The 21,535-nt window shown below is 37.4% G+C and overlaps 1 protein-coding gene across 3 annotated transcripts in view; it reads right to left on the bottom strand.

Annotated features, from left to right (window-relative positions):
• Positions 1 to 21,535, bottom strand: part of ADGRB3 (adhesion G protein-coupled receptor B3) — a 732,417-nt gene that overhangs the window by 13,857 nt on the left and 697,025 nt on the right. For all 3 annotated transcript variants that reach the window (XM_047760010.1, XM_047760017.1, XM_047760000.1), the window contains 4 exons: positions 20,811 to 20,906; positions 19,130 to 19,169; positions 16,099 to 16,742; positions 5,423 to 5,458 (listed from right to left, as the gene is read on the bottom strand). In XM_047760010.1, coding sequence (XP_047615966.1) covers positions 5,423 to 5,458; positions 16,099 to 16,742; positions 19,130 to 19,169; positions 20,811 to 20,906 — 816 coding nt within the window. The remainder of the gene's footprint in view (positions 1 to 5,422; positions 5,459 to 16,098; positions 16,743 to 19,129; positions 19,170 to 20,810; positions 20,907 to 21,535) is intronic.

Below are 21,535 nucleotides of genomic sequence, written 5' to 3'. Positions count from 1 at the left end.
CATCTATCCGGACAAAACTCTACTTAAAAGAGACACATGCACCCGCATGTTCATTGCAGCACTATTCACAATAGCCAGGACATGGAAACAACCCAAATGTCCATCGACAGATGACTGGATTCAGAAGATGTGGTATATATACACAATGGAATACTACTCAGCCATAAAAAAGAATGACATAATGCCATTTGCAGCAACATGGATGGAGCTAGAGAATCTCATACTGAGTGAAATGAGCCAGAAAGACAAAGACAAATACCATATGATATCACGTATAACTGGAATCTAATATCCAGCACAAATGAACATCTCCTCAGAAAAGAAAATCATGGACTTGGAGAAGAGACTTGTGGCTGTCTGATGGGAGGGGGAGGGAGTGGGAGGGATCGGGAGCTTGGGCTTATCAGACACAACTTAGAATAGATTTACAAGGAGATCCTGCTGAATAGCATTGAGAACTTTAGATACTCATGTTACAACAGAACAAAGGGTGGGGAAAAAAATGTAATTGTAATGTATACATGTAAGGATAACCTGACCCCCTTGCTATACAGTGGGAAAATAAATAAACAACAAACAAACAAACAAAAAACAGCAAAAAAAACCTCATGTTAAGGAAGCGACACATACTGCAGGAATTAATCTTGACTCTTTTTTTATGGTCACACCTGCAGCATATGGAAGCTCCTGGGCTAGGAGTTGAATCAGAGCCGCAGCAGCCAGCCTACACCACAACAACAGCCAAAGCCACAGCCATGGCAACACCATATCAGAGCCACATCTGTGAAGTATGCTGCAACTTGTGGCAATGCCAAATCCTTAGCCCACTAAGTGAGACCTGGGACTGAACCCACATCCTAAGGGAAGACTATGTTGGGTTTTTAAGCTGCTGAGCCACAACAGGAACTCCTAAGCTTGACTCTTAAAGCAACACTGTGGGAAGAGGATGATTTATGGGCTGTTCTTTGGCCAGAGTCCCAAAGGATCCACAGGACAGAACCTGTAGCCACTTGAACTGTTGGACATTACAGTATCTATTTACATTTCAAAGGTTTCTATTTGAATAACTGTACCCAGGGCTTAAAAGAAACTAGAGAAAGTCTCTGAAAAAAAAAATGAAAAAAAAAAAACTGAATTAGGTGTATATATATATAGTATTTTGTCACTGTCACTCAAGGGTATACCTGGCTGCAAATAAATAATTTTGCAACATTTTAAATTTAGCAAGATAGAAGAAATTGATATAGCAAAGTTTGCAGTCCTCAAACTTTTCCTCCTCAAATGTGCTGATTGCCTAATAGAATGCACCCACTGTTGGGGTTGGGGGCAAAGCAGGAAGGGACCTTTTATGAACAAGACATTTTTTAGAAATTGTATGCTTTGGATTTAGAAATTAATATAAATTTTATCTTCTATGTCAAACCTTAACTGTGTTTATAGTGATAAAAGTTAACATAAAATAATATTTTCTCTTACTTGACCATGTTCCCCCAAATCTTCTAATAAAATCAAGTCCCCACAAAGATAAGTCATGACGACCCTTGGTCTGTGCTGTCTTGTGCCCTTTGCCTACTACTGCCTCTGCCCAGTTTGAGTAACATGGGTTTACTAGGTGTGTGTGGCCTCACTATGAACTTCGAAGGAACATTCCAAGGTATGTTTAAGAGGCTGCATGATTCTCTTAGAAGAATGTGACAAGGTTTACACTCATGTTTTTGCAAGAGGAGATATATAGTAAATACCTCTCTTCATATATTTTTTAACATGGAAAGGATAACAATGTCTATTACAGTTTCAGAATGGAGGTTTGTAATTGCATTCCTAAGAATTCCTTGAGCTTTGGCCTCACTCCAAGACAGACAATTTAAACCATCTGCCAAATATTTTTTATTTAAAGTCTTGTTATACACCATAATCCTCAAAGTATTAAAATGCAACTCCTTCTAGCTAGAAGTCTCCTTGACGTCCCTGGATCTGTCCATGGTGCTAGTGGAAACTCAGGCTCAGACCTGCAGAGCCCTCTTTCTTCTGCTCCCCTTTGGTCCTAGGCTCAGTTAGGGATCTTGACTCTGCAGGGTCCCTTTATCCACTTTCTCTTTTGCTACATCTAGGAAATAGGTCCTTATTTCTTCCTTCCTGGACCAGTCTCTCCCTAATTTGTATTCCAATTTCCTCATTTACTATATAAACTACAATATCTTCTTATTATTACTGCCATATTCATCTTTCTAAAGCCCAGATCAGAGTTAAAAAAATTGCTCACTAAAAACAAACAAAAACCCAGAAAAACCTTAGGAGCATTTAGCAACAAATTAGGTAAAATTTCTTCCCATGGGGTACAAGCCCTTCACTATATAGTTTCTAAATAATCTCCTCTGTCTGTTCTTTCCTTACATAGATCCCATTCTATGGCAAATTCTGACTTGCTTCTTATTCTTTGCACACACTACACTCAGCCAACCTCCATGACTTTTCTTCCTCTGGGAATTTCTACCTGCCATGTCTAGCTCCTTGAATTATATATGACATGGATATCTTTGAAGTCCAATATGACTATCTTTGAGGTGTTACCTCCATAGTGGCTCATTTTTGGTATACTCTTTGCCCCAACTCAGTGTTTGATAATTTTTTATTAAAGCAAACTGGATTAAAAATACAAACTTTCATCATGCAGTCAACAAAAAGTTATTGGATGCTTACAATGTACCCGATTTCTGTTTGGAGCTGGGAATATAAATCCAGTAAGCGGTGTGGACACAGAACACATAGGATTATCACTACCGTATTTTCTGTGTACTTTCCAGAAAGTAAGAATCCATGTTCCACTATTTTATGACCAATCAGCTCTCTGCCCTCTTTACTCAGTGTTGTCTTGGAGATTGGCTACATGAAAGGGCTCTTCCCCAGGTCTGACATTTACCCACAGGGTTTTATGGATATGTAAGTTAAGAGAATATTGCTATCATGTATAGATTCTGGGGAGTGTGGGAGGCCTAAAGCCTGAAGGGAAGATGCTTTCAGCAGTCCAGGAAGCTAAGATTATCTATCAGTGGCAAAATGACACTATGTGGTAAGGCTAGAGGGGGCAGGGTGGGGGGGTTATCAGAAAGCTTAACATAAACATATTTAATTTATCCAGCCTGAATTAAAATGGGGAGGGGACAACCTGAACCCTTCCTCAGGGATCATCCATAAAGGACAGATAGATTGCATTAAAATTCATCAGCATTTAAATCTGGCAGTGATGTTTCTTTTTTATTTTATTTATCTTATTTTTAATAGTTATTTCCCCAATTGGCAATGATGTTTCTGAACCTCATGGATGAGATATTTGCTATACAACTTCAGCTGCACATAGACTAAGGAGAACAGTACTAAACGATTTGTTAAAAAAAATCTCAAAGACTTTCTAGCAAATTTTGACACCTACAGCAATCATACAATAACTACAGCAATTAAAGAGCACAAGAAAATATCCAGCGTTGCTTAGTTGCAACTCCTTTCCATTGTCAGCACATATTTTGCTAATACCCTGGTTATATGTTGGAATACCAAGCACAGGAAGAAGTACCAGCTTAAGGACTCTGTTACCAGTTGCCATAGAGAATATACAAAAACAAAACAAAACAAAGAATAGTTTTTCTAATGCTCCAAATGACACAGTATGATTAGATTTCTTTTCAGCATTTGCAGTTATATAACTTTATTTGCTTGCACTGAGGCTTAATTTTAGACCTAGGTTTTTACTATATTTTGTCTCTGATGCCTAGTGGGTTAATTCCCATCTCCTTCCCTTGGTACTGACATAACTGATTGGTTTCAGAACTATATGTGTGTATGTGTGTGTGTATATCTCCTCTATTTTGGCTGCCCAAAGAATTAATAGAATTAATAGAAAAAAATGTAAAATATCTGTACCTTAAACTGCACTAAAGAATCTAAGATTTTTGCTTATTTTCTCTTTGAATTTATAGTCTTAATACTTCTACCCTAAAAAAATTTAAAATATAATGAAATGTATTTTAAGTCCTATGCCAGGTTACTACAATTAAGCCAAATCATCACTGAGGCCAGATTCATTATCATTACTTTGCATCCTGACCAAATATTATTGAAATAGGGCTTGAAAAGACTAGTTCTCCTTAGACTCTATTCAAGGTAAAATCCGGGCTTGCGTACCATCGCAGTAAGTAAAAGCAATTGCTCATTTCTGATACCTCATATGCATTACTGAGTTACAGTGCTCATCTACATAAATGAAACAATGGAATTATGAGTTTCCATGTTCTGAGAGGCTGTGGTAATTTTAGGACTATAACTAAGAGTATTGAATTCTAGGTAAGCATCACAACAGTACAAGTATGCTGGAGAAATTTATAATGTATTATATCCAATTATATCAGCAGGCTATGAATCATATCCAATTATCAAGATGCATAAGTGCATTTTATGTGACACTCAAACATCATTAGTTTTGTGCTTAGCATAAGCTGCTCAAATGCTATGATTTCAGTAATTTCTGCCATCAATATTACAGCATCAATATAAATTCAATGTAAATTGGAAAATGAACATCTTCATCTTGTTTATATCTATGAAAAGGTATTTACCAAACACAGGAGCACATTGAACCAACACTTGCTATTGGAAAAAAGAGTTTGGAATGTACCACAAGGAGCCTACATAACAGAATCAGGACACAGGCAAGTTAGAACTGAGAAAGCCTATCTACCCAGCCGAAGCCCACTCACAGGCTCTCTTCATGTCATCACTGAAGTAAAACAAACACAATAGTTTTAAGCATGAAAAATCAAGAAACTGAAATTCCTACCTCCCAACAAACTGAGGGAGTGTATACAGATTGACAAAGTTCAACTCTCACCATCAATTGCCTGCTTATTGCAGCATTTATGAAATGGATTCCTTACTTGCCTGGAAAATCTCAGTCTTAGCATACATTTAAAGCAAGTACAACTGAATTTTTTTCGATAACTAGTTATACAGCATGGATTTTAATTAAAAATCTTTGACTTTTCCTTTAATTAAAAAAGTAGAACCCCATAGTTCCCGTCATGGCTCAGTGGTAATGAACCTGACTGTTATCCATGAGGACATGGGTTTGATCCTGGGCTTGCTTGGTAGATTAAGGATCTGGCATTGCCGTGAGCTGTGGTATAGGTCACAGATGTGGCTCAGATCCTGTGTTGCTGTGGCTGTGGCGTAGGTCCGCAGCTGTAGCTCCAATTTGACTCCTAGCCTGGGAGCTTCCATATGCCATGGGTGCAGCCCCCCCCACACACACACACATGCTTGCAAAGAGGCAGAACCCCTACATAGCTGCACAGAGTAATATGTTTAAGTAATTCTCTCAAATTTTGAATTTAAGTAAGTAAAATTATAAAAATGATTCTTAGACACTTACCTCAAAGTCAAGGTCTGAATATCGTGATTTTCTTCTCTGTTAGGTATTTTTTAAAAAAAGAAAAACGAATAAGTTATGTTTAGTCATTCAAGTAAAATGAAAATATTGTTTCCAATAAGATAGTCCTACTTCTTTGTATTATAAGTAAATCCTTCACATAAGAATCTGTGAAAATTTTTATGATTTAAAACTTTTCCATCTACATTCTTCCATTTTCACTTGGGACTTCCTTTAAAATTGAAGAATATAAACATGCAATATATTTCTCATCTCGGCTACTTAGCTCTATTTTTTTCAATGAGGAGAAATTTTTAGGTGAAAATTCATGTAAAACGTTCAATCTGGAAGGAAACTTTAGGTTTGCTATAGCAAACCATTTTATCAACAGAGGGTTGAAATCTGTGTAGGAAAATCATGTAACCATCTCAAGACCACCCCTGCCCCTCTGCAGCCTTCATTTCTACCAAATTTTATCTGACTAGCTGTCTACATTCCAAAGTTCTATGTAAGTCACCCACAAATTTTTTTTTTGGTATTTGGTAGTCCTCCAGTACAGGGAAGTCCTTCTCCCTGCTGGTACTTAGGGACTGAAGTATTTATTCTAATTTAGTAAAACAAATATCAAATAGTCTACACCCTGTCAGGATATAGATGGAGATGTAAATACCACACTATGCCTCTGACTCTGTTAAACAGTTCCCAAATCTAGTTATAGACAAATAGGCCTTTATAAAAATCAGGAAATACAATTAAAATGAAATAAATATGACCAAAAATATTACTGTAGGGAAGGTATTCTTAACATCGGCTCTAAGTAGTCATGGGATTCTTAGAATGATTAGGTACAGAGGAAATATCTGATAAATACAGAAAGACACTACCAAATTACTAGAAATCAAAAGTTTCTAATGCAGGCTTCTTTTTAAAAAGCGAAGTGGGAATGAAACACGGGGAAAATTAATAAATATTAAAAACATATAATATTCAGGCAGTTGGGAAAATATATAAACCTTTGGGCAAACTTATGTTTTATTTTTTCCTCTTTTCCTATCTCAACAGCTATTCTGTAAAGTTTAATAACCTAACAGGGAATCACATCCAAGATGGGTGAGAGATTCTTGTAACTTGGAAATTAGGAGAGAAAGAAAGGAACGAATGTAGTTTAATGGAAAATATGACTAAATTTCTCCAGCTAGAGTTAAAATTGTCCCTGTAGAACTGGGTCCTTCATATGTAACCAACTTCTCAAACCATGTTTCAATAAACAGAAGGTGATATTCCAAAAGAAAGATTCTGTTTTAAAACACACTACTATGTATAAAATAGGTAAGTAACAAGGACCTACTGATAGCACAGGGAAATCTACTTAGTACTCTGTAATAATCTACATGGGTAAAGAATCTGAAAAAGAATAGATATATGTGTATGTATAACTGACTCACTTTGCTGTATGCCTAAAACTAACACAACATTATGAGTCAACTATAATACATTTTTTTAAGTTTAAAAATTCTGAAATAATTTGATTTTGGTGGAGCTGCTTAATATTGAAAACAGAGTCTTCAAGTACAGTCAAGAAAAGTGCTGATGAGTTCCTGTTGTGGCTCAGTGGTAACGAACCCAACTAGTATTCATGAGGTTGCAGGTTCGATCCCTAGCCTCACTCAGTGAGTTAAGGATATTGCTGTGAGCTGTGATGTAGGTCAAAGATGCGGCTCAGATCTGGTGTTGCTGTGGCTGTGGCATAGTCTGGCAGCTGTAGCTTTGATTTGACTGTGACCCCTAGACAGGGAATCTCCATATCCTGCAGGTGTGGCTCTAAATTTAAAAAAAAAGAGAGCGCTGAGGAGAGATTGCCTTCTTTGATGGAAACTCAGCCTGCTCATCTCACTTTGCTTCTTTTCTCCAGCCCTAGGCCAGCCCTGGTGACGTCCTGGAAGGACAGACGTGTGTGGGAAGCCATTTAACCCATCCCTCCTTTGCCACCTCCCTACCACTGTTGTTATCTGACTGTGCTGTATCAAAGCCAAGCTCCAGCACTTGTTGGGGTTTCCTTTCTGCCCTTGGACACTTCACTTCCTGGCACTATGACTCAGCAGGACATTTTTGTGAGTACACATTAAGCAAAATTCTTTCGTAATTGAGCAAAATTCAAGCACAGAGACAGTTTTAAGCAATTATTACAGAGCATTAGTCATGCACTTTGCATTCCATTTGAAAATCAGTGGAACCTTATGACAAAGATTGTTAGCCAGCAAAGAGGCCTGCCCACTGCACGTGTTGAAAACTGTTGAAACTGTTGAAAACGTGTTGAAACTGTTGCAAAGTTTCTAATAGCTGTATGCTGCCCTCTTCATTTCTGAATGCAAAGCTGTGTTGCCTAAGAACTGGAGACGTGGATGAATACATATTGTTGAAAGCTCCAGATTTCGGAAGCAAAAACAAAAGAAAAGGAAACTCCAGATGAGTACTGGAGAGAGATTCTTCTTATGAGAGCAGATGTCACCTATGTGGATGTGAAATACGGAAAAGAAAATGGATGTACTCCCATAAATTTCCCTCCTCTATTTCATTTGATTAAAATCACATTCTAACATAAAAGTACAGCAGAACTAGCAACCTTGATGGATTAGACTAAGAAATGAACTAATGAAGTAGATTTCAATCAAAATAGCTGAAAGATAGTTGGGAGTGGGATGGGCTGGCAAACAACAGCAGTGAAGACACAAAAAATCGAAAGTGGGAAAAAAAGTGGCAGATTTTTAGAGTCCAAAAGAGATTAAGATTTGTGTCATATTACTCACATCCCCACAAGCCTAAGTGTTTCCATCTTTTATAGTTTACGAAGTGCTTTTACATTTGAACACGGTAATTGCCCTGTGGGATGGTTATGAAAATATTATTCATTATTCCTCTTTTATGAATGAGGAAAATTGAGGACCAGAGGAATTGAAATAACTGGTCTACTTCACCTGGATTGTAATCAAATGAGCTGGGATTGACACTCTGATCTTCTGCCTCCAAACCCTGTGTTTTCTCCACTGTCATTCAATAACTGCTCAGTGGTACAAGGGGTGAGTTATAGTTTATAGCCAAGATGCCTGTGATAGTTCTCTGATTGTTCCCAGAACTCAGCAAATATAACAGAGGATCCAGTCAACCCAAGGCTGACAGCGATGGGACAAAGATGCTTTGTAAGCATAAAGAAAGGTCAAGCAGTTGAACTTTTACTTGTCAAATATATCTTAAAGGGGAAAAAAGTATCAATATAGTATTTCTTTGAGAGAAAAAAATCTGATGGCAATATACAATAATTTATGTTAAATAACTTAAAATCATTCTAACATGGGATAGTTGATGAGCCATGATGCAACAACACAGTAGCAGACTGCACTTCCATAATGGGTTTGCCATTGCAAAATCTATTTTATCTTAAAGTAGTATCTGCATTGGGAAATCTGTGATGGCATGGGAGGACCAGAATGTTAACTCTGTTCATTGCTTCCTCATTATAATATTCACCACCTCACAGTCTGTTTTGCAGTGTGTTGGAAAATCTTTCAAAGCACTGAAGCTTTGTAGAAACTGCGACTGACTTATACGTTTATTCAAATGTCCCTCTGAGCTGTCTTCAATGTTACTCTAAGGTATGAAAGTGGTTGGAACAAATGATTACATGTTTAAAAAATGAGAATCAGAGTTCCTGCGGTGGCTCAGCGGTAACGAACCCGACTAGTATCCATGAGGATTCAGGTTCAATCCCTGGTCTTGCTTGGTGGGTTGAGGATCTGGCGCTGCTCTTTCCTACCTTGGGGTCTCTTCACCTCTGTGGTGTAGGTCACAGATGCAGCTCAGATCTGATGTTGCTATGGCTGTGGGGTAGGCTGGTAGCTGCAGCTCTAATTTGACCCCTAGCCCGGGAACCTCCATACGCTGTAGGTATGGCCCTAAAAAGACAAAAAAAAAAAAAAAAAAGAGACAACAAAGAAAAGTGACCAAGTCATACTTTTCCTGATATGTTGATAATTGAAGAAATGCTATGTATAAATTTAAAATAAGCCAGGATGGTATAGACATATTTATGAAGATATAAATCCCTCTCTCTATATATCCTCAAGTTGCCAAATAACTTGATACAAGTCATCCCTTTTATCATAATAGATGATGTTTCTTCTATGCACTTTCCTTTTCTTAATTTCCCACTTAGAACTCACCCCAACTTGTATTCTATCCTCACCATTCCATTAAAATTCTTCTTGTCAAGATCTCTGATGAGCTCCATCTGGTCGCTTTCCAAGGTCAATTTTCTCTCCTCATCTTACTGGATTCTCAGAAGCTTTGGAAGTTTATCACTTCCTCATTAGAACATTCATCTCTCTCAGCTTTTCCTTTTGTTTCCCCCACCCTCACACTCTCATTTGCTGTGACTCTGCCAAGTCTCCTTTGCTGGATTTTTCTCATCTCTCTGCCTTCTAAACATTGAGTTCCAGAGTTTTCTTTTTTTTCTCACATTCTCTCTTGGATGAAACAATTCATTCCCGTGGTTTTAAATACCATCTTTTCAATTGAAAAGACCCTTTTCCTTCCCATGTCTTTCCCATCACAAGAAATATTGCATATCTAGTCAGTCAAGGCAGATGCTTAGGAATTACCCTTCAGCCCTTCCTGCCTCTCATTCTGCACATCAAATCCACCAGCAGGTGCCATCCATTCTGCCTCCAAAATACATCTTGAAGTGAGCACTATTCTCTATCTCCACAGTCAAAGGCATTCTTACTTTTTTTCTGGGTGACCTCAGTAGCCTCCTAACTGTGCTCCTGTGCTAACTGTGCTTTGTCCTAAGCCCTCTCCCACTACCACCAAATCCTAATTCTTTCCCATCCAAATCATCAAAGTGATGGATGGGTGGGTGGTTGGATGGATTGATGAAGAAATGATCATGACAGTTGCTTAACTGTCCTCATTTGCTTCTATTATTTTACAAGGTTCTGGCCTCTTCTTCCCATTCCAACTCTATCCTGAGAAGCTTGTCCTTTGCTACACAGGTCTTCTAATCCTATGAGAATATTCCAAGCTCTTTCCTACCTTGGAATCTCTTCAATTGGAATTTCTCTTGCCTGAAATATCCCCTGACCCTTTGGTGCCTCACAAGCTATGTTCCTTCTCAACTTTTCACCTCATAAGAGCACTTCAGAAGGCTTCCCAGACTACCTTATCTGAAGAAGCCTCCTTGTCACATTCCATGGCTACTGCCCAGTACAGTACACTTTTTCATATTATTCATTTGTTAACAGCTCATCATCTATCTCTTCCATAAAGTTTATTTGCCACAGGGGCAGGATCCACATATATCTTGGCCACTTTTATATCCCAAGAGGGCCTGGCCCAATAGTAGACATTCACAAAGTCATTGATGAAAGACTGAAGGCGCTACACTATGGAAGCCAAACAAATCCAAAAGAATGTTACTCGTTTTTTTTGCTTTCATTTTATTGTTCTGCTCAGGAATACTCTAGGAGAATTTGGATAAGCAGGTGGGCTATCGACACCAAGAAAACAATTTGAATGGATGAACTGACAACCAAGAGGATCAAGACCCTTTCAAGGAATGCAGGCCTATCATTAATAGAGGGAAAGATTCTTTAGGATGATTTAAGAGCAAGAAAATCCACACACGTATGAGGTTACTCAGAGGAATACTTAGGAAGGAAATGCGTAGAGGTGTCTCTTCATATCAAAGTCTTGTAGAATGATGAATAATTTCTCTAAGGGAATACTTCATTGTTTGTGTCTCTGCAAATTAATCTGGACAAGATGCTAGCAGATTCACAGTGAGGAATAAATTCTTTGGGCTAATAAATGGCAATCTAACTGCCATTAAAAGTTTCTCTTGCAGACTGAGCAAATGAACCCACTCAAGGAGAAAGCCTTGGTGTCAAATCCATTCAAAATATCTGTGCAAATGAAAGCTAAGAATAATTGATTTTGAAAAATGACTTATTTGAGCTAATTTTGCTTGTATGCCTGCAAAATTCCCTAACCCAGGAGCAAAACCTAAACGCTGAATAAGGGTAAGCCTTCCCTTCCCCATAGCTACATGAGAAACAAATTTTCAAAAAGAAAAAGATGCTTCTGCACAATGGTCAATTCTATAATGGTTTCTGAGTGATGGAGTCTGCCAATTCCCAAGTATGGCCATAACATTTTGCCTAATATACTGAATCTTGACTTAGTCCAGCATTCAAGCGTCTTTACCGATACTCAAGATATAATGGCAATGAAATAATAATCACACAAGCTTACATCTGAAGTGCCCCTTACAATTTTCAAAAGGTTTTCACATACATACATTATCTAATTTGATGTTCACAACAGCCATAAAGGAGGCACCTGCAATGGGACATTATAGCTAAAATATTTTACCTCTCAAAACCATTATGCTGAGAGCTCTATAATTCATGCTCAGAGGAAAACTGGTGTATAAAATGTTAGCCTAGATTGGTGTCCCTTTTTACCCATTTATCAATTGAGAGAGCTTTATCTGAGCATGTTTTGAGATACATCATTTCAAGTTTATACCTAAATGTTCAGGAAACCTGGAGTAGCAAAACTTTGTTTAAAAAATCAGTTGCGCAATTTACTATCTAACTCTGATGAGTTATGAGAAAAGCTAAGGCAAGATATATCAGGTGGATAATACAAACCACTTAAAGTCTTTACATTTGAGCAAAGTGTTGCATAGGAATCCAATGATGGAGGAGCTGAGAAGCCATATAAGAGACCACAAAGTAAACCAGGGATTCGCAGAAGAAGCTACTGGCTCTGCTAGGCTGGGCAGACAAAGGGAGACAAGACTGGGGATGGAGGTATCTGGAAGCTGGAAGCAAAATGGAACTGAAGCTAAAGGGACAGGAGGTAGCACCCAATGAAGAAAAAGGGGTAGAAACACCCTGAGAATCTTTCTTCTCCCCAGCCTCCCACCTCTCAAAGTATTTCCTAGCAGCCAGTCTTCTCACACAGCCTGAAAGAGACCTGGGGAAGAGGGTCCCTGAACCCATGTACAAGTTGGGAAGACTTCTGAGTGAGGAAATGTGTCCTATTTAGATCTACCAGCTACAAGGCATTAATTAATAAGTCAAAACCAATACTGACCTATCTTCTTGCACTGACAGATCTATTTTTTTTCCTAAAATGAACAGAACCACAATACAAGATATCAAACTATATCTCATAGTCCTCGATGGCTTGAGAATGCTGATACCTCTTTTTACCCACTTGCTCCACAGTACCTCGTAATTTTTGCTTTATATACATACTACACAGTCAACATATTTTGCTTAACAGAAGGTGAATGACGTAAATGCTGCTGATGATTTCATTCTTCCTAACTTTAAGCAAAGCAACTAGAAGACCTCTAGATCTGAAGCCATTGTGAGAAATTCTACCACATTCATATTGCAATGAATCCTTAATTGTGGAAATCTATAATTTTCAGAATTAACAAGTTCATTCTGAGAATGGGTACTATATGGAAAAATGAAAGATAACATATTACATGATAGAAAGAAATAAAGTAATATTAAGAAGGGAGAAAAGCTGGATATGCTTTTATGCCAAGAAATTCCATGCATTGATTAAACTTTCTACATTCAATAATTGAGGGTTAGCTGAACAAGCTCCCCTGGAGGTTGAATTCTTTTCTGCTGGCACTGTCTTCAGGGTTGGGGAGCCTTGCTCTTGCTTTGTTGTCTCCTGCTTATTTGAATAAATACTTCCACCCACTCTTGGGCTTTCTTTTTTTCTCCTTTGACTCTTACTTTTCCTTGCCTGCACTCTCCTTCACCAATACTGCATTCTACACTGGAACTGGTACTTTTAGCTTCTTCTTTCTCTTTCTCCCACCACTTCCCACCTTGGCAGATTGTGATAGCCCACTCCTCTGGAGGCAACTTCCTGAATTACTTTGAACACCTTTTTATTATGTCCTTGAAAGGATCTTGAGGCATCTGGCCATTCTCTGCTGTCCCAGCTTCCCAGGTAGGATGCTCCCTCCTCACTCAGAACAGAAGACACAAATTCTTCTACAGCTCATGGTCATCCACATGGCCACTCACTTTCACTGGCTACTGCCTCTCCCAATCTCTATGTAGACACTCTAGGTTTCTTTCTGCTTGTCCTTTATTGTCAGAAGATCATTTTCCCTGCTGCAGAGACAGTGTGGCAGAGTTAACAACTCACTCCACTCATTAAGGAGGGCACACCACAGCCTTTATCTTCATGGCCACATCCTATCCCTAAAATCTGCTAGTTGTGTATACCTAGCCTTCATCCATCACATCTTTATTCCCTAAGATCAAGTGTCTGTCCAGAGTTAAATGAACTTTAAAGCTACTATCATGCTAATGTTCAGGCATAGAATTGCTCAGGACAGAAAGATCCCTGTCCTAGATTTGCTGGGCACTTGCTCTGTAACCTCAAACAAATGACTTTACTTCAAGGGGCATAACAGCTTAACCATTGTACAGAGGGGTGAAGATCAATTAATTCATGTTTTTAAGGGGATTTGAGAACCTGCTAATGAAAGATGCTGTATAAATGCTAATTTTTATTATTCATTTCCACATTCTATATATTCTTTTTCAGCTATTTCCTAAAATGGTCACCCTAAGCAATTACTAATTATCAAACTCTTTGAAAGAATGAAAATAAGGAACTGAATTCTCAGTCTGAATCCTGAATTTTCTTCTTTTTCAAGATGAAATCCTTGTGATTTCTAAGTCATGTAAATGCAGATCTCTTGGCTAAATCACACTTATATATGATGCTTACACTTAACAATAAGGATGAGGAGATTTAGAAAAATTACCAACTGAATAAAGCAGCACTTGGAAATACACTCTATTGTTCGAGCACACACAACCTGTACAATATCAAACCAAGCAAGGTTTTTAAGCTCTTAGATATAAAGCATTTTTATAATAAGCAAAATATTTTAATGCAATTCCATTCTAACCCCTCTATGTAAAATACTCATTTTAAAGATCCAGGCTATGTAAAATACTTCATACAGTTACTCTGATTATTTATGATGTTATTGCTATTATATGCACACTCCCTGAAAATTCTTTTAAAAACTTTTGTGATTTTTTATAAATGCTATGTAGTTTGTACTTATGTGGGCATTGCTGTAGAAGACTTGCTAGTCTCTGAGATAAGCAAATTAGAAACAGAAACAGTAGGTATTCTGCTAATTCAGAAAGATGGAATGCTTTTGTCCTGAGGGAGCTCCAGCCACTCTGGCGTGAACTTGGCTTCACTGCCCCTATGCCTTTGGTTCCAAGGAATGATTCTCCTCAGAAACTCTATTCTGTTTAAGACTGATCTAGAATGTAGACATTTAGCCTAGATCCCATTTACATGCCCATTTTTGTCTGGAATTTCCTTGATCCAGGTGGGAAAAACCTCAAAATTACACCACGTATCAAGTTACTCTAGCCTTTCAGGACATCTCTGCATCTTGACCTAGTGGAAGGCAGGGTTTTGTGGAGAGAAGAGAGGGACAATTGCCTCTGGTCCCTTTTGAACACTAGAATATATTATTATCAGCATACTTCTAATGGAAAGAGTAGGTAAGCAATTACTGTCTAACGAAATAATCTGTTATATTAAAACAATTGGCAATACATATAAAATATTGCATGTGTTTCATTGTATACTAAACATGCAATATATCAGCAGTGCATTTATAGCAAAACATCAAGGCAAAAGATATAAAATTTACATATAAAACAGGAACAGGATGTATGTCAACAGAAAATTAGACGTCTCGTCTTATTTGATTAGATCTTTCTGGATTAATTGTGATACAATATGAATGACACTGATATTTGTTGGCTACTCTTTACATAATTTTATGGGTAGAAAAGAAGCTGAGAGGGGTTTGCTTTTTTACAAAATCTATGTGGTTTGAGCTCAGAGCCCTGACTCCTGGCCTGCTCGATTTACAGCCCTCCCGAGAGTTCACAATTTAAGACCCCAAAATTTAGTGGTTATAGTTATGTAAGAGCTAGGGGCAAAATATTTACTCTGAAATACATTGATCTAACATAATAATAAAATTTATAATCAGAGTAATGGTAAACCTCATTGAAGCATCCCAGTTTAACGGCTTCCCTCACACAGAAATACAGACCTTGGTTTAAGTTTGTAGTGCCATGCACAAACTACTCTAACCATCAGAAGACCTCTGGTACCTGAGAAACATCAGTAGGGCCTTCTGTTTTTTAGGGGTGCTCTATTACATTCTTTTCCCATTATGACAATTACAATGGACAGGTATCTTTTTAAATATAGAGAGTTCCTTTTAAAAAATATGATCTTGAGAAAGAGGAGTATGATGTCCTACTGGGAAAAAAAATATGTTCAGAATTTTAATCCCAATATGCCCCAAATTCTTAGACAATACTGTGAAAATTAATGTGACTCTCTTCCCCCCAAAGCAATGCACCATGAATCTATCTATTGATATCCATCTATCTATCTATCTATCTATCTATCTATCTATCTATCTATCTATCTACCTACCTACCTATCATCTGTCTATGTATCTGTCTCTATGTCTGTGTATATATTATCCATTTTTCACATATTGAGAAAAGGTTTGTTCCATTGCTTACTTCTAAAGAACTCATTGATATCGTTGATCCAGTTTCACTTCTCGATAATCCTGCATTTTCATCCAACTCAGAGGCCATGAAGTTCTTCACAGCTGTGCGAGGCTCAAAGGGCAAATTCTGCATATGTTCCTGGGGTGCAAGATGTGGCTCTAAGTTCATGTTGAACTGGTCCATGACAGGAGGATTCATGTTGAATTCAGGATTCACTTTATAGTGCAATAGCCTGTCATGGGGCAGGGTTTCCATGCCAATATTCATTTTGTTTTCTTCTTTCATTGATGGCTGGGTATTTACAGAACTTCTGGGCATCACAATGTAGTCACTCTCCATCATTCTTTCTTGAGGATGGACTATGTCCATATCAGCGCCTCTCAAATTATCATCTGTACATAGGTACACAGTTCTCCGCAATTCACTGTTCTCTTTTTTTAAACATTGATTGCCCAGCTCATTCATACCCATGGGCATGTGCAGACCTGTAGGTTGCTGGATAATGACTTTGGAAATGACATTCCCAGGCAATGTTGAATAGCTTAGCCCTTCAGGGTTTGTTCCCTTTTCTTCTTCATCATCATTAAGAGAAATCCTGGAGAGGGTACCTGTTATTGTTGCTGCTCGGCAAGGACCAATATCCTTGTGAAGAACTGTGGATTAGAACATAAAAGTAAACAAAAGAGAGTTAGGACATGTAAATCATTTATTATTGTATTTTGTTGTCTTTTTATTAAACATTTTCCTTAATAAAATAATTATTAAAATTACTTTTTTTTGCATATGGTCTTGATTACTCAATAATTATTGATTCTGATATGCTCCAATAGATCTCAGGTAGCCCACAGATAAAACATATTAGAAAATTGATTAATGGACTTTCAAAAATCTCAGTTGTCCTATCCTTAAATAACTCTGCCTAACTTTTTAGGGGAAAGGCAGATTTCCAGAGGAATTTTCTCCATCAGTCTACTGCAAAGGGATAAATAAAATTATGGATATATTCACAAGAATTTGACTTTTTCCTAAAAGGTTATCCCCTAAAATAGTCTACAAGTTCTATTCATTAAAATACTTTTTTTTTTGGTCTTTTTGCCTTTTCTAGGGCCGCTCCTGTGGCATATGGTGGTTCCCAGACCAGGGGTCCGATCAGATCTGTAGCCGCTGACCTTCACCAGAGCCACAGCAATGCCAGATCCAAGCCGCCTCTGTAACCTACACCACAGCTGACGGCAATGCTGGATCCTTAACCCACTGAGCAAGGCCAGGGATCGAACCCGCAACCTCATGGTTCCTAGTTGGATTTGTTAACCACTGCGCCACGATGGGAACTCCAAAATACTTTTTGAAAGAGGTAATAATGAGAATTTCATTCCACTGCATCAAAAATCTTTTAAAAAATTATGCGTGTTGAAAACTAACAAGTATTTATGAAGTCCACATGGTCAAGGTAGATACAGGGCTCAAAAGGATTTATCATCTTCAGTTCTGTGTAGGAAAAGCAAGGCATTTTTTTTTTACATGATCAATCCATATTTATAACACCCTTGAGGGGGTATTATAATTGCCAACTGTCTTTAAGCAGAAATGTATGAGCCTCTAAGACCACCATTCCATTTTAAATCTGCAAAATAATGACTTAGAAAAGTTTTAAATGCATGATAACATGAAGAGAACAAAATGAAAACATAAAGCAAAGCAAAAAAAAATTGAAAACTTTAGAATTCTTTAATAAAATGTATTTTAGTTTTTTCTCTTTTTTGCCTCTAGATAAAGAAGAAAACCATATTTTATGTCTAACAGAGACAGAATGACTTGAAGCTTGCTTAGTTGTGGACAGCTGCTGGTTTTGAGGGATGAGAGAACAGAATTCTGAAGGAGCATTCTTGTTAATAGTGGTGTTGAAAGCACACAGAAGAGTACTATGTGCAAGTTGGTTCAACATAGACCCCCAACGCTGCCCTGTCAACAAAGCAAATCCATTGTCATTAAACATTTCATTAGGTATGGATAATCTAAGTATATCGTTTAGGAGTTCTTGTCATGGCGCAGCAGAAATGAATCTGATTAGGAACCATGAGGTTGTAGGTTTGATCCCTGGCTTTGCTCAGTGAGTTAAGGATCCAGGGTTGCTGTGAGCTGTGATGTAGGTTGCAGATGAGGCTCAGATCTGACATTGCTGTGACTGTGGTGTAGGCTGGCAGTTGTAGCTCCGATTCAAACCATAGCCTGGGAACATCCATATGCCGTGGGTGCAGCCCTAAAAAGCAGAAAAAAAAAAGTACATGGTTTATTATCTCCTTATAAAAAGTTTTAGGTATATTCAGTTTTACCCATTATTTTCCAAATTTCAAATATCATCCTAATTATTACAGATTAAAGCAAAGGTTGAGAAATAGAAGATTCTGAGTGTTTTTCCCTATTACAAAGAAGAGAAGCCTTCAAGTTATTTCAAGACATACATCCTTCATGTAATATCTTCTATATTTAGAGATACTTTATTTAATTATTACATTAGGTCTCTTTCTTTTTAGACATTAAAGATGTTAATATACCTCATATATTTTTTTATTAACCCACAATTTGGTGTAACTTTTTATACTTAACTATTATATTAAAAAAGTAGGATAATTCAGTTTAAAAAAGTTGTTTCCAGACTTTTAAAATGATAGGTAATGCATTGTGGTTGCCAGGAATAATCTACATGAAAATATTCAGGGATAAAGGAAGTTAAATTAATAGATTTAGTAATATTCCAAATAAAAGACCTTACAATATCTCCAAATTCAGGGAAGAATATTTTTAATTCTTAACTGTGTGCAAAAATTAACCCAAAATTTATAGCAAGGCAATTTAAAGGCTAGTTATGGGAACCTATTTTATTGTATTGAGGACGTGGAGATAATTTTATAACTATATTGTAAACTATAAAGTAAATATTGGTACTGAATATTAATTTCATAATCTTTGTATGAAATAAAATCATATCCATAAAATTATGTGATGTCTAATGGTATTTTCAAAATTTAAATATCCTTACCTGATCGACAAGCAATGTCTACATCTTTTTCAAAGTCTGTCTGTAACAAAAAATAATAAGACATAGAATCATCATTTAATGAAGACTTCAAGTGACTTTTACTGACCAAATTATCTGAAGTTAATGAATATCTGACTAGAGGAGTTCCTGCTGTAGCTCAGCAGGTTACAAACTCAACTAGTATCCATGAAGATGCAGGTTCGATCCCTGGCCTCATTCAGTGGGTTATGGATCCTGCTTGGCCGTGAGCTGTGGTATAGGTCTCAGATGCAGTTTGGATTCGACCCCTAGCCTAGGAATTTCCAAATGCTTCGGGTGCGGCTCTAAAAAGCAAAACAAACAAACACAAATATCTGACTAGCCAGTACTAGGATATTGTTTTGTGCAGAGTATGTTTCTTAAAGAGTAATCAAATTGTTTTCAAGAGTATTTTCTAGAGACTACATTTAAGATAAAATAAATGGAAACATGGCACATGACTTTAATAAGGCAATACCATACCACTTTCCTCTGTCAAGAGACTCACACCAGATAGAACAGAAGATTAAGGCAATTCCTTAAACCACAACAAAATGAGTAGAATGTGAAATACTATGCAGATACTTAAAAAAAAAAGTCTTAGGTACTTATAGTTTTAAGCATTCACATTGAATATATTGTTTGTCATGTAAGGTCTTACAATGCAGCTTTGTCAAACCCTTAATAGTAAAACTAGGCTCTTCTGATGATTCATTTTTCATGCCAATGTGACAAAAGGCTTAGGAATTAAAATTGAAGATTAAACAGTACTATTCCAGCCTAAAACCTGCTATCATCTTCATATTTTCCCAAAACTTTTATTCTAAACAAATTAGTTTATTTTTAACTAATTATGATGGGTGAAATTAGCCCATCTTAATATTTAAATTCATGATATCAGTGTTTATCTTTGTTTTTAATACAGAATTATTCCTTCTACTGTCTTACCAGCATATCATTTAGAATATTTTTTCTGTTGTCTAATCTGAAAACATTAATAATCAAATCAAGTATATTATTAAGAAACTCTATTTAAGTTGTAATGTTTATGACACTTTAAATCTTACTTCATTTCTAAAATATATGGGAGTGGCAATGTCTAAAGTACCCCTTATCCCAACAACAGCACATGTAGAAGAGTTGATCTTCTACTGGAAGCACATCTACCGCTCATTCTTTAGGGCAGTAGTTCCCATCTTGGGCTGCTCACTGGAACCACCAATGCCAGCGTCCCACACCCCAGGGATCCCAGCTTCCTAGGTGTGGAGTGCGGCTCCTCTGAGGAGTCTGATAGGCAAGGAAGGCGAGAACCACTGCTGGTCTCCCTTTAAGGCCAGACATGCAGGTCCACAGCATTCTGACCTGTAAACAGACATGATGCTATGGACACAGTGTTATCCCTGATTCTGTGTGAGAAAGAACATACCCTCTGGTATGGCCCAGAAACTCCGCAGTCAACACCCCAGGGGACCCATAACAGATCCAGGACTCCTAACCGATTCAGTCAGAAACCATCTAGTATCACAGCCCAAAGTTTATTACCAGACTACTGCCAAAGTCACTGAAAATGGAATTTTGATACTATTTTACTAATAAGAATATTTATTCATTCCCTTGAGAAATCATGATTGAACCAAAACTCAGAGGGGAAGTAAAAGCTCACCATGATTTGAGCATGCCCATTAGGAAAAGAACTTGAAGAATCAGCATTGATTGGGTCCTGGCAGTTTCTTAATCGGCATCTAAATGCATCCTGAACCTGTGAAGCAAAGGACAAACGTTCATTTTCTTCTCTCTTGGTAATGGCAAGATACTGTCTGTATTGGCAATTGAAAAAACTTATCATTGATTTTATCTAGTATCCATTTTGTTTACTTTGTCCTATAAACACAGGTGTACCTGGACTTTGCTCCATGACAAGGGAATCCATCACTTCCATCATCTATGGTGGGAGGTACTGGGAACTCCTCAGCTGTCCCCTTGGCTGTGTCTAATAATTCTATGGTTGTGAATACTAATAATTCTAGCCAAAGGGCAGGTTTATTTCCACTGCTACAAACAATGTGCATGTCTTTCAAGGGGGATTTACTGTTCGGTACATGGGGCACAATCTTTATAAAAGCTTTAAACATTGTGAAAAATGAGATTATGCAACGATCTTTCGACCGAAATTGATTTGGGGTTATCTTTTTATGTCTTACAGGAGGCCTTATGGAGAGATCCTTACTTTTCTCCCTTCAAGTACTTTGTGACCTGATGTGAAAAAAAAAATCACATACAATGAAACAAAAATACAACAAAAACAACTCTGTTTCTGGTTGATTTTCTGGCGGGGGTGGGGGGAGATCACTCAGCAAAGCCAAACTTCCTTAATGTCCATTCACAATT

The sequence above is a fragment of the Phacochoerus africanus genome, chromosome 2, assembly GCF_016906955.1.
Source record: "Phacochoerus africanus isolate WHEZ1 chromosome 2, ROS_Pafr_v1, whole genome shotgun sequence".
NCBI lineage: Eukaryota > Metazoa > Chordata > Mammalia > Artiodactyla > Suidae > Phacochoerus > Phacochoerus africanus.
Note: the sequence above shows the minus strand (reverse complement) of the source record. Positions and strands in the feature narration are given on the sequence as shown.